This window comes from Perognathus longimembris, chromosome 9 (genome assembly GCF_023159225.1).
Source record: "Perognathus longimembris pacificus isolate PPM17 chromosome 9, ASM2315922v1, whole genome shotgun sequence".
Taxonomy (NCBI): domain Eukaryota; kingdom Metazoa; phylum Chordata; class Mammalia; order Rodentia; family Heteromyidae; genus Perognathus; species Perognathus longimembris.
Window position 1 is genome coordinate 50,252,816 of NC_063169.1, and position 12,527 is coordinate 50,265,342.

At 36.7% G+C, this 12,527-nt stretch overlaps 1 protein-coding gene across 2 annotated transcripts in view; it reads right to left on the reverse strand.

The window, feature by feature from the left end:
• The window catches only part of Med23 (mediator complex subunit 23), a 42,130-nt gene that overhangs the window by 4,003 nt on the left and 25,600 nt on the right, over positions 1 to 12,527 (reverse strand). For both annotated transcript variants that reach the window (XM_048354089.1, XM_048354088.1), the window contains 10 exons: positions 11,400 to 11,563; positions 10,150 to 10,274; positions 8,910 to 9,115; positions 8,644 to 8,824; positions 7,156 to 7,326; positions 6,522 to 6,738; positions 3,409 to 3,645; positions 2,263 to 2,428; positions 1,566 to 1,638; positions 414 to 628 (listed from right to left, as the gene is read on the reverse strand). In XM_048354089.1, coding sequence (XP_048210046.1) covers positions 414 to 628; positions 1,566 to 1,638; positions 2,263 to 2,428; positions 3,409 to 3,645; positions 6,522 to 6,738; positions 7,156 to 7,326; positions 8,644 to 8,824; positions 8,910 to 9,115; positions 10,150 to 10,274; positions 11,400 to 11,563 — 1,755 coding nt within the window. The remainder of the gene's footprint in view (positions 1 to 413; positions 629 to 1,565; positions 1,639 to 2,262; positions 2,429 to 3,408; positions 3,646 to 6,521; positions 6,739 to 7,155; positions 7,327 to 8,643; positions 8,825 to 8,909; positions 9,116 to 10,149; positions 10,275 to 11,399; positions 11,564 to 12,527) is intronic.

Below are 12,527 nucleotides of genomic sequence, written 5' to 3' on the forward strand. Positions count from 1 at the left end.
ACTATTGAATGATAGGTGAACTATTTCAAAGAAAAAGAGAATAACTATTACTCTATCATAATGTCATTCCTAGGAAATTTGAATCTAATTAATATCCATATTGTGGTCATGAAAAACAATCAGAAAATAGGCAGTTATTTTAGTTCCAAAGCATTGTTTGGGATATAACTCTGGAAAAAAAGGATGCATTGGGCTAAGCCTCCTGAGACCATAATGGAAAAATAAATATTAGATTATTACTTCTCTACACAGTGAAGTTTTAGAAATAATTTTGAAATAAGAGGACTAATTAACTAGAAACTCTAGTAAGAACATTCTTATTTTGCAAACTGTTCACACACACACACACACGCTTCATCTGTACATAAGATTTAAAAAAAGTTTAATTCTCTTTTTCAAGAAGCTATACTTACTTTGGAATAAGCGAGAGCTGTCCAATGCTGGAATGGTGCCACACAGCGTGTGCTAGAGCTAATGTATAGCTACAGCTCATCTCTGAGTAGGACTGATGACAAGCAGTGAAGTCAAAGAGGCGGAATGGATAGCCAACCCACTCTGTTTCTGATGTTAAACTGTTACTGCTGATAACACTCACAATTCGATCATGAAGGACAATCCAATATGGTTCCTTTAAAATCAAGAGAAAAGCCTGATAAAAAATACCACTTATTCAGTATTTGACCCTAAAGTCTCTAATACACTCTACTCTTTATCTCCTTCAAGGCTTTTTGTTTTTCTAGTTTGTGACTATGCAGCAAAGATTTCAGAATAGTGTTGGATGGCTTTGTAACAGGTCAAAATTAGTCATTAACTGCCTTAGGAGAAATGCTGGTCAGTTTGTAGGCTGCACACATGTATCAGGCCCAGCTTATTTAGTGTTTTGACACTTACCATGCAGTAAACTGACTCTACCAAAACGTATGCAGGTAACAATGGCACATAGGTAAAATTCAGAAATAAATACATATAATTGAAGGTATGTAAGGGAAGAAAACTGATTCATGAAGTTGTGCAATAAAACAAATTTGTTGAGAATTGTATTACATATTATTAAAGATAGATCACACAATGATGTGGTATTGACTAGATATATGGAAGTCAGAGCAGGGAGAGCTTCACATGAGCTGGCGAAGTCAGGAAAGGAAGTCCAAAGCCAAAAAGGAATAAACAGGCTTTCAAAGTTGACAGAGGAAAATGAGTTATTGTTCAATGTCTTCTTTATTAATGTATCAGAAGATCTAAAGTATGTTAGCTTTACAAGGAAAGCGACCAGATACATAACATATATAACATGTTAAATAGCCAAAGACAGTTCAGATTGTAAGGTTAAAACTGAAGTTGGGTAAATAAGGTGGTACCAAAAGAATGCGCAGTTAAGTCTGGTAGATGCATTTAAAATGGATGCAAAAATGCCGTTAATAACATGAAAGGACTTGAAAAATTTTGCTAATCTGCATAACAACTTTTTTTTATAAAGTCATTCTGCATGCATATTATTCTTTTTGTCAACAAGAAATTGCTATCTGTACTTCATCATCAAGTACAAATTACAATGATTAACTCACTGGTAGCGCAGTGATGATCAAGCCAATTGCATTCATCCATGCTGTAATATTCTCTCTTGGCACTAAAGGCTGGCTGCAAGAGGATAAAAACAAAATACATGGGCAATTATAAACACTTTTTATATGGCATTTTATCTTTTTACGTTGAAAAAATAAAATTCAGAGAATTGACAACTACTTAAAAAAAACTAGACTGAATTTATTGATAAAAAGTTTTAAAATCAAAAGCCCCTTTAGTTTTTGTTGTAACTTTAACAATAATCATTGCTGGGCTAAAAAGACTATTTTCACATTTCCCTCAATCAGTACTATTTACTTTAAGTCTAAAAGAACTTTTTTTGTCCTGCAGCTAGAGACTGAACTTGGGTCTGTGGACTTGCTTTAGAAAAATTGTGTACCACACAAGTGACCTTCAGCCGGTGAGAATCTTGAAAGACCAGTTTTAGTGGTAAGTTCACATTATTCCTAAGTTAAATGTCAAACAGGTATTCAGGAATAAAGTGGAAAGAAACTTAGGGCTTCTGAACCTTAGTAGAGCTCTTTCCTTCTACCTTCTACATTTGTAATATAATCTTGTCTTTGTAAGACAAGATAGGAACCTGTAGATAAGTACTATCTAAAGTGCATTAGCATTGGAGCACGGGTTTAACAGCTCCAAATAAACAAACTCCTCCTAGCTGAGACAGAGAATACATACCTTTTCAGGACGACATTTAGAAGGGCATTGCCAACATCTTTGCCTGGAACTGCCAAGGCCATGAGTTCCACACAAGTGACATGCAAAGCATGCGCAGCAGGGTTGGGAAATTCATTGAATCTCCAGTCACAGTTTGGGAAGGGACCAGGAGATTTGCCAGCCATTGGTGTCAACAATTAAAGCAATAACAATCTGATTGTCTTTGACTGACTCACCCATTTGTACAACACTTTACAGATTTCAAAATGTTCCACAAGTATGCAAGCCATGCTGCCAAGACGGATTTATCTATAGTTAGATTAAGAGGCAAGCAATACAAACAAGTAAGCTTGACATGACAATGTATACAAGATATAATATTATATGTAAATATGTGATATTGTGTGTGTGTGTTACAACTTTGATACTGCATGAGCAACAGATGTAACCTGGGTACTCCTAGGCTTACTTTTTTAATAAAGGACAATTTCGTATGAAAATAACTTTATAATGAGTAATCCTTTTGCCTTAGGAAACAAGTTCCTTGTTTAGAAAACATCATGCTCATTTACATAAAAATTTCTCTGGTAAATAGTGGTAGAGTATAACAAATAGGCATAATGCGTTGATAACTGGAAATAAAAAATTAAAAAGAAATAAGAATCCCAATATAGCTGATTTTTTTCACTGAAAAGTGTTATTCCTATGTCCATTAATGCCAGCATTTTTTGAATTATTCAAGGACTTAAACAGGACTGTTATAATAGTAAACAGCATCCTAAACTATATTATACAGTCTATTTACACACAAATAGGATTTTTTTTCCTTAAAGAGAATCTTCATAAAGTCTTTTTAGAAATATAAGTATCATTAGAATTTTAAGCTACCTAATCTATCTGTTATGAGATTGCTAATTTAATATCTCAAAGGTAAAAATAAAGGTAGTCTTCAAAATAACTGAAGCTGGGCACAGGGCTTTATGCTTTTACTGCCACATACTGAACAAATTAGGAAAGGAGTTGCTTGAGCCAAGTTATTCAAGTTTAGGAAAAACAACAACAACTTTAGAACATGTAAAAATAGTACTTTGAAAAGAAAAAAAGATGTGTTCTCATACAACAAAATAGTTATTTCTGGAGTCTCAAAACTAACAATAAAAAGGATATTATCCACTAGTCTGCCAATCAGCTTGCAGTAGTAGGAGTCCTCGGGAACCCAGGGATTGTCTTCTCGTGCATTCATGGCATTCTTCAGGTAAGTGTCACTCAGACACCAGCCCTGTGGGCGATTGTCCTTGAGGGAGCCAATGATTGCATGGACAAGTTTTCTTTTGAGATGGTCACGCTTTCTCAGGTACATTTCATAATAGTGCAATGTATTATACAGATATGTCACTGGTCGATCTGTAAAGAAGAAAATTAGGCTACCATAATGTCTGTCAGGTTATTGATAGCAGTGAGGTAGAATGCTCTGCTTTCAAGATTACTGAAAAACAGCCCGGTGCCGGTGGCTCCCTCGGTAATCCCAGCTACTCAAGAGGCTGAGATTTGAGGATTATGGTTCAAAGCCAGCCCAGGCAGGAAAGTCCTGAGACTCTTATCTCCAATTAACTACCAGAAAACTGGGAGTGGTGCTGTGCTTCAAGTGGGAGAGCATTAGACTTGAGCTGAAGAGCTCAGGGACAGTGCTGCACTGAGGCCCAGAGTTCAAGCCCCACGACCGACAAAAAGAAAAAAAAATACTGAACAACAGCCCAGAAGATTATGCTGAACAACTGCATGCAATTAATATTTTAATCTTAAAAAATTTTTTGGTGGTATGCTTTTACAAGGTGCTTTATCACTTGAACCAGACCTCCAGACCTTTTTGCTTTACGTATTTTTTGGATAGGTTTTTGCCTAGGGCCAGCCGAAGACTACAATCCTCCCAAGCTGCACCTAATAAGTAACCTGGGTTACAAGAGTGCATCACAAAAACAGACCTTTTTAAAAAATCTTAAAATAGGCAGGGGGCTGGGAATATGATCTAGTGGCCAGCCTTGAGCAAAAAGAAGCCAGGGACAGTGCTCAGGCCTCCTGAGTCCACGGCCCAGGACTGAGGGAAAAAAAAAAAAAAAAACCAAAAAAACCCCCAGGCAGAAGGTTCCTAATAATATACATAGTTTAATTTGAAGATATTTATAATGAGCTAGCAATTTTACGTCTGGAAATTTGCCCTGCAAAAGTAACCATGCAGAAACAAATGTCACTGTAGTCCTGCATTAGATGCCCTAGACAGTCATGTACAGTGGATAGCAGAAAACTTGTTATTTTTGTTAAAAAGTAAAAATAAAAACCACACATATATAAGAAGACAGAAGATGTGGTAGTATATGTCTATAATCCAGCTACTTGGAAGATCAAGGCTACCTCAGGTAAAGTTAGTGAGACTCTACTGCCAAAACAAAATATGGGCATGACTCAAGGGTGATACTAAGCCCTGGGTTCAAGTTCCAGTACCACAAAACAAACAACAACCAAAAAACCCAAACAGGACAGCTAAGAGAGGATACACAAGAAATTGATACTAGTGACTACCTACAGAGAATGGAATTGACTAGTTGTAAAATAAGGGACTTTTTACTGTACATACAGCAGGTACCTAATCACAAAGGAAAAAAAGAGAAAGAAATGCTCTCCTGAACTTCACTCAAACTTCTGCTTTGGAGACAGATGTATTTCATTAATGTCTAAGCAGAACTACCACCAGATCAGTACACTTTGTTCCCACAGTGGCTACTACTCCAAGATCTTCACACTTTCATTACTGACCCCATCATTCTCCAGTTCCCTTTCCCGTTCATCTTAGGGCTTGAAATAAAGGCCTAGACACTATCCCTAAATGGCATAGCGCAATTTCTGGCTTTTTGGTGGTTAATTGGGGATAAGATGTTTCACTGAGTTTCCTGCCAGGGTTGGCTCTGAATCATGATCCTCAGATCTCAGCTTCCTGAGTAGCTAGGATTATGGGCATGAGCCAGTGGGACTGACCTCAGGGCCTTGAGATTGGTAGGCCAGTTACCTTTCTTAAGACTTAGCATTTTTCCTTTCCTTTTCTCTATCCCTCTCTTCCATACTGCAATCTTCTTACAGCTAGCCAAACAAATTCTGTTCCTTTTTTGATATTTGTCTTTTCTCATTTTCAGTGATGCCACTGTATTAAGCTTTTGAAACATCTCATTGAAATATGTTATTCTTTTCAAGACATGCTGCCTTATCCTTCTAAAATAATGCTTTCCATGCTATCACCTTATTCAGTAACTTCCAGCTGGCCATTACCAACAAGCATTAAGATGATCGTATAGCCAAGTACAGTATCACTTTCCAAGACTCAGGCATGCATGGATGAATGGAGTTTGTATGCAGGGCTTCAAGATAGCTAGGCAGGTGCATCTCCAGCCTGTCCTTCACTGATTTTGTGTGTATGTATGTGTACGCTGGTACTGGGGCTTGAACTTCTGCCCTTATGTTCTTGCTTGGCTTTTTAGCTCATGGATAGTGCTTACCCCTTGAATCACACCTATAATTCTGGTTTTTGCTGGTTACATGGAGATAAGTCCCTTTGATTCTCATATCTCAGCTTTCGGAGTAGCTAAAGCAATAGGTGTGATCCACCAGGGCCAGATTACAAGGTGTTTGAAATCAGGTCTCCCATTCGATTACCAGCCAGGATAACAATCTGCCTATTTTAGGCTTCCCATCCTAGCTGGGATACCAAGTGTACATCATAACACCCAGCTGATGGTCAAGAAGAGGTTTCACAAACTTTTCTACCAGGCTGACTTTGTACTGTGATCCTCCCAACCTCAGCCTCATGAGTAGCTAGGATTACAGGTCTGACCCAGTGGCATCTGGCTTTCAATCTTATTCCTAAAACTCCAAAGTAAACATTCTCAATTCAGCCCAATAGGAAAACTTTCTTTAAATATAACTTAATTTCCCTAATGATCCTTTCTGCCTAGTGGGTTCTTTTTCCCCTCTGTTTAAATAAATCATGTGCACTGAAGTTCAAATCCTACCAGTTTGTGCCCAGATCCATTTAGTTCACAATAAATCACTGTACTCTAAATCATATTTTTATGCCATCTTTTTATACTTCATGCCATAGTTCTACAGCATTCATCCTTAAACTTTAAAATACATAAAATAAGACCTTTAGAACCACTATTACCAAATAGTCATACCCAGTCTACTTTCTGTCACAGAGGGATTACAGACAATTAGAACTTGAAAAGGCTTACCATGAAATTTATATAAGCCTCCAAGGTGATCCAGTAGAGTCTCCAGTGACTTGGATACTGGAAGCAACTCTAAAAATCTGTGAATGACTATATCAAACACTGGGAGGAACCGGAGACATACATTTCCAAAATAGATGGGAAGATAAGGAGACTGGATCTGAACAGGAGGATCAACCTGTTCCGCCAGGCCCTCAAAATAGAGCTTCTCTGGATATTTCTGTGAAAGTGAGGAGATGGTATATGTTTAGGGCATCTTTTGAAAATTTTCTTAAAGAGCTGAAAATATTGTTTCATTAAAAAGTAAAAACCTTGTTTCCTGGTGCTGCTGACTGAACCCAGAGTCTGATATAAGCTTAGCATATGCTCTACTACTGAGCTCTGACTCCGGTTCTTTAGGGACACACTTTACATGACACACCATGTATATCTTTCTTCATTTTTTAAGAACTCATTGCCTACTGTCACTGAGTTTAAATTTATTCTTAAATCATGAGTGCAACTCTAGAGCTAGTGTACTTCCATACAGATCATAAGGAAAACAGTAGAATCATAGAAAAACAGCCAAATGAATTAGCCAAATATGTGCCCAGGGTTTGAAAGAACTACTTGAAACACTAATTACAGTTAGTAGTACCTTGTGATAATTCATGTGCTTGGTATGCCAGTCATTCTGTAGCCAGTGCTCTGGAGAATTTTCCTTCACAAAGTCATTCACTCGATTTCTAAAGTCATTTGGTTTGAGTAACAACAACTGAATTATGAAATAACAAACTTGGGCTTCATTTCCTTCATGACTTCGCATAGCCTTTGGAGAACAGAAAAATTAAATGTTAATATCCAGGATGTCCAGAAGCAGTGCTATCACGTCTAAATTTTAATACAGTAAAATCCTCCTGACCAGGCTTTTCTCTTAGATGTCTAGTCTATCCCACACAAATTACCACTCCGAAGACTTAATGGTGAACCTATTTTCGGCTCACTGTTTCTTCCATTAGTAATGTCTACTGTTATCTTGGCAGTATTTTCCCTACTCTATCTTAGCCTTTTTTTTTTTTTTTTTTCCAGTCCTGGGCCTTGGACTCAGGGCCTGAGCACTGTCCCTGGCTTCTTTTTGCTCAAGGCTAGTGCTCTGCCACTTGAGCCACAGCGCCACTTCTGGATGTTTTCTATATATGTGGTGCTGAGGAATTGAACCCAGGGCTTCAGGTAGATGAGGCAAGCACTCTTGCCACTAGGCCATATTCCCAGCCCTAGCTTATTAGCCCTTTTGTTGTTGCTGGTTGTGGAACTCAGGATCTGGACACTGTCCCTGAGCTCTTTTCCTCAAGGATAATGCTCTATCATCACTTTAAGCCACAGCTCCACCTTCTGGTTTTTGAGTAGTTCATTGGAGATAAGAGTCTCACAGAGAATTTTCTGCCCAGGCTGGCTTTGAACCTGGATTCTCAGATCTCAGCTTCTTGAGTAGCCAGGATTACAAGTGTGAGCCATCAATGCCCAGCTTTATCATAGTCTTTTGACTGCTTTAACGACTTCTCTTACTTTCTGTAGTCCCTACTATAACTTGTAACTATCTTTGTATTTATGCTCATAGCTAGTTTGCCATCTCAAATATAATTACCATTATATATTTTAAGTGCATCAGTTTTTAGTATGATTTAGAAACTTCTCTTAAAAATATTCTTGAAATCCACATCAGCATTAGGTGACATTGGCTATGAGGAACATTCAGTTAGGACAGTAGCCCAAGTGAATAGAATTGGTTTTATTAGCATACTACAAGAAATGCAATGACTTTTTAATTACTTCCCATCCTTATTGTACCTTATTGTATTTCAGAACTAAGTCTATTTATATTTGAGAATATTACAAATCAGTATCGTATCTTTTATTTACTATGAAGCTTTGTACATATATCAGTATTCAATATATACTTATTGAAAGAAGAAATGCAGAAATCTTTGATTCTTTAAAGAAGTTACAGCATGTGACTATAATATAAATCAACTAAGTTCTATGAAGCAATGTAAAATTAATGTGCACCACATCAATGAGCCACAAGAGATCCAAAGAGTCACAATGATCCAAAGAGAATAGGGCTTAGAAACTGATTTATTCTTACCAGACAGAGAATTAGTCTGTCCAATGTAACAATGTTGTACTTCCATACCATGTCATTTAGAATTTCAATACATTTATTCAGTTGTTGACCTCCTGCTGATGTAGAGAACTCATACACTAGGAAATCTGCAAATGTTCTTACATGGGCTACCAAGGCCCTGGCTCCAATTCTATCTAATACTCTGAAAGGCAAAGGGTAAAAATACACTATTACTATGTGGTTATCACTGTTTGCTGAATGGAATGTCAATGAGGTTTCTGGCTTACCTATAGCCAATTTGACTAATATGATCTGTTTCCAAGAGCATTTTCCAGAGAAGACACAGGAAGAGAGGAGGAAAGCCTTGCACAGAAAACTGGGTAATGATGTCATTTTCATTGGTCATTGACTTCCACTTCCTGTACTCCTCTTCCACATTTTTTTTCAGATTAAAACGACTTTCCTGAGGTACATTATTTTGTTTGAAGAATGCCTAAGTGGAAGACAAAAAGCTTTTAGTTCACTGATTATACTTTAAAGAGCACTGGAATATATGGAGTTTAAAAAAGCCAGTTCTGGAATTAATACACTAAGTGACCTCACCCAAGTCAGTAACTAGTCTGAATTTCTGAATATGGAAAAAAAATGAAAACTTGTTTAGCCTAAGATTTCGTAAATAAATAATCAACAAAAGCCTGAACTCAATGCTTCTCAAGCTGAGTTGAGTTTGATGCCCTGAGCTCCATCCCCAGTATAACACACATATGCGTGAACACACATGCGTGTGTGCACACGCACACACACACACTGAACACAATGAATCTATTTACTCTTTTGTTACATATTTTAATGTCTGTATGAAGAGCATTCCCAACTAATAGTCTCATCAAATTCTTGGGCTTTATCCCAGATCTATTAAAGCAGAAATTGTTGGGCTGGGGATGAACAAACTGTGGCTCAGCAAGCCCTCCAAGTGACTCTGCTAAATTTCAGAACCACTGCTCTAGCCCTACTAGAAGTGAAAAAAAAAATATGATACAAAACAAGACAAATGTTCACTGTGCTTTAAATTTTCCCTGAAAAAGTAGAAGACAAATGAGGTCTGCCTTTCTCTTTATTAAAAAAATAAAGGTTTATATCATCTGCCTTTTTTTTAAATTAAAAAATCAGGTTTATAGTTTGGGTAGTTGATTAGGCATAGCATATATGTATTCTCTGAAGCTCCACTAAAGTGTATTTCTCCCTGTTATAGAGAGAAATTTTCAAGTAATGTGAAAATTAAAAAACTAAAAACCCGTGAGACTCCTAAGCTGTTAGCTATTAAGATGAGGCGACAAAAAATAAATTTTTAGAAATGGCCAGTCCCAGCTCACAGAGAATAATAATTCAAGAGATTTTTTTGGGGGGGAGGAGCAAAAAGGAGAAATATAAGCTAATTTTCTTTGAATTTCATCAAGACTAATTCTAGATACTGTGATAGAAGAGGATTTCAAATGTATCCTTTATGTAATTCAGGACAAAATTTACCTGTAGTGGTGCTGGGAAACAGCTAAGGGTGTGTGAGGCCCAATTATGAGGAGTAAAATTCATGATGGTCTGAAGTATATCTTTACACCATGTTCCTTGGATTGAGTCAGAGCCTGTAAAAAAATCTAAACATAGACAAACAGGTGTAATTCTCACATATATGACCATATCCATAGCTTACCAAATACATTATCAAGAAAGAAAAACAATGGCCATTCCAAGATCTTCACTGTACTATATATACTCATTGCCCATCTAGTTATAGTAAATGCAGGACTACATTTTCTACTTTATAAGTGACAATAGAGTGTCATGTCAGGAAGTATGAGAACAGTAAGTGAAGAGACAACCCCAAAAAGACAATTGACATCTCTCATTATTTTTTTAAGGTTACAGAGTACCAATGATTCAACAGTGGTACAGGTCCAAGAGTGAACTAAAGCTCACCCCAACTATGATTTACTGGCTCTTAATTGAGTCAAGGAAACAGAATGGAGGAAGTCTTTTCCAGTGAATCAAACAACTATGTACTACAAGTATAAACCTCAAGATCATAGAGGTTTATTTATACAAGAAATATAATTTATATAAATGTATTTGAGGTTAATAAATTTGATCTATATTTCTTAAAAACAATTGCCAAAGTTTTATTTCAAAGAATATTCACAATTATCAAGTGGTGCTGTGGCTCAAATGGCAGAGTGCTAGCCTTGAGCAAAAAGAAGCCAGGGACAGTGCTCAGCCCTTGAGTCCAAGGCCCAGGACTGGCCAAAACAACAACAACAAAAAACAACAACAACAACAACAACAAACATTTGTCTCCTAACCTTACCTACATTTACTAACATGACATAATGTAACAGAATAGATACTCTTGGCAGATCTGGGAATCCCCAAGCACCTTTTCATCAGACATTACAAAATTCAGAACAGCACCTCTTTCTTACTATACTACTTTTTTCATTAAAAAAGGCTACTCATGTTAATATGAATTTATTTTTACTTAAGTTAATACAAATTTATTTTTAAGTGAAATAAATATTTTAAGTATCCTTATTTTAATAGTTAATAAAGCAAAATACCCATAGATAAAAACTACTTGGGAACTTCAATTATTTTTTAAAGTATAAAGCTGTTTTGAGACCAAAATTCTTAACAACCACTATTTTAAAATTATGGTAGATGACCAAAAACAAGCTGAGAGTGAGCAGCAGAACCGAAGCATACTTCCTCTATTAGAGTCACTGTACCTGTCACGTGAGTTGCTCTGGCTAGTGTCAATATTAAGGCTCGGTTCAGTTCTTCTGACTCCGCTGATAGCACGGTTTTGGGATCACTAAGGAAACGCGTGAACTGCGGCTGAACCTCCGAGCTGCCTAATGCTGTTATGAGCCTCAGTGCAGTGCTCTCAACACTGAAAAGGGACAAACAAAAAGAAATGGGAAAAAGCTACAGATAGTACAGAATTTTGGAACTAAATCTAATTCTAGGTTAATTAAAATAGGCAATCTACGAATTCCTTTTCCTTGATTAAAACAATAACTCTTTTCATGTGTAAGACTGAGCCTTAATTTGTTGAAAAACTCTTTGAGATGCTGAGTTTTAAAATGAAAATCATTTGACCTTTTAAATACCAGTAGGACTAAACCTTTGTAAAGCCTTAAAAAAACCTCTGGTGGCTTTTTTTTTTGGTGGCACTAGGGCTTGAACCCAGGGCCTCACATTTGCTCAGCTGGTGCTCTACCACTTGAGCTACACCTCCAGTTTGGCTTTTCATAGGTTATTTTGAGGATGGAATCTTATAGGCTTTGCTGCCTAGGCTGGCTTCAAACCATAATTCTTTGGATATCAGCCCCCCTGAGTTACTAGGGTTACAAGTGTGTATGCTTTGGGTAGCTGGCATGCATTATATTTTAAAGCAAAATCAAAATGATATTTTTATGACATATATGTAATTTTATTTATTTTTATTTAAGTAGTTAAAACAAAGGAGTTGTCATTCAACCAAGTAGTATATGAACATAATGAATCTTGATCAATGTCACCATTTTCATCTATTTTAACCATCAACTGGAGTCTATGTAAATCTAGTATTATAAAGTGTTAAGTTAGAACATAGTAAACACCTTGGAAGTATTAATTCTCAACTATCTTTAACCAATTTCTATTAAAAATGGGACTGTGTCTATACAGGAAATACAATACCTTAGAAACAGAGTTTTGGGGCTTAGGACATAGACCTGCTAGCAACAGCAAGCATTAAGGTCCTAAGTTTTTAACAAAAAAGCTAAAATACATACACACAACCCCCCTACCCCCGCCAAGAAAAGCAGAGTTTTATAACATAGGAATGAAAAGGAATGAGAAAATGTTAACAT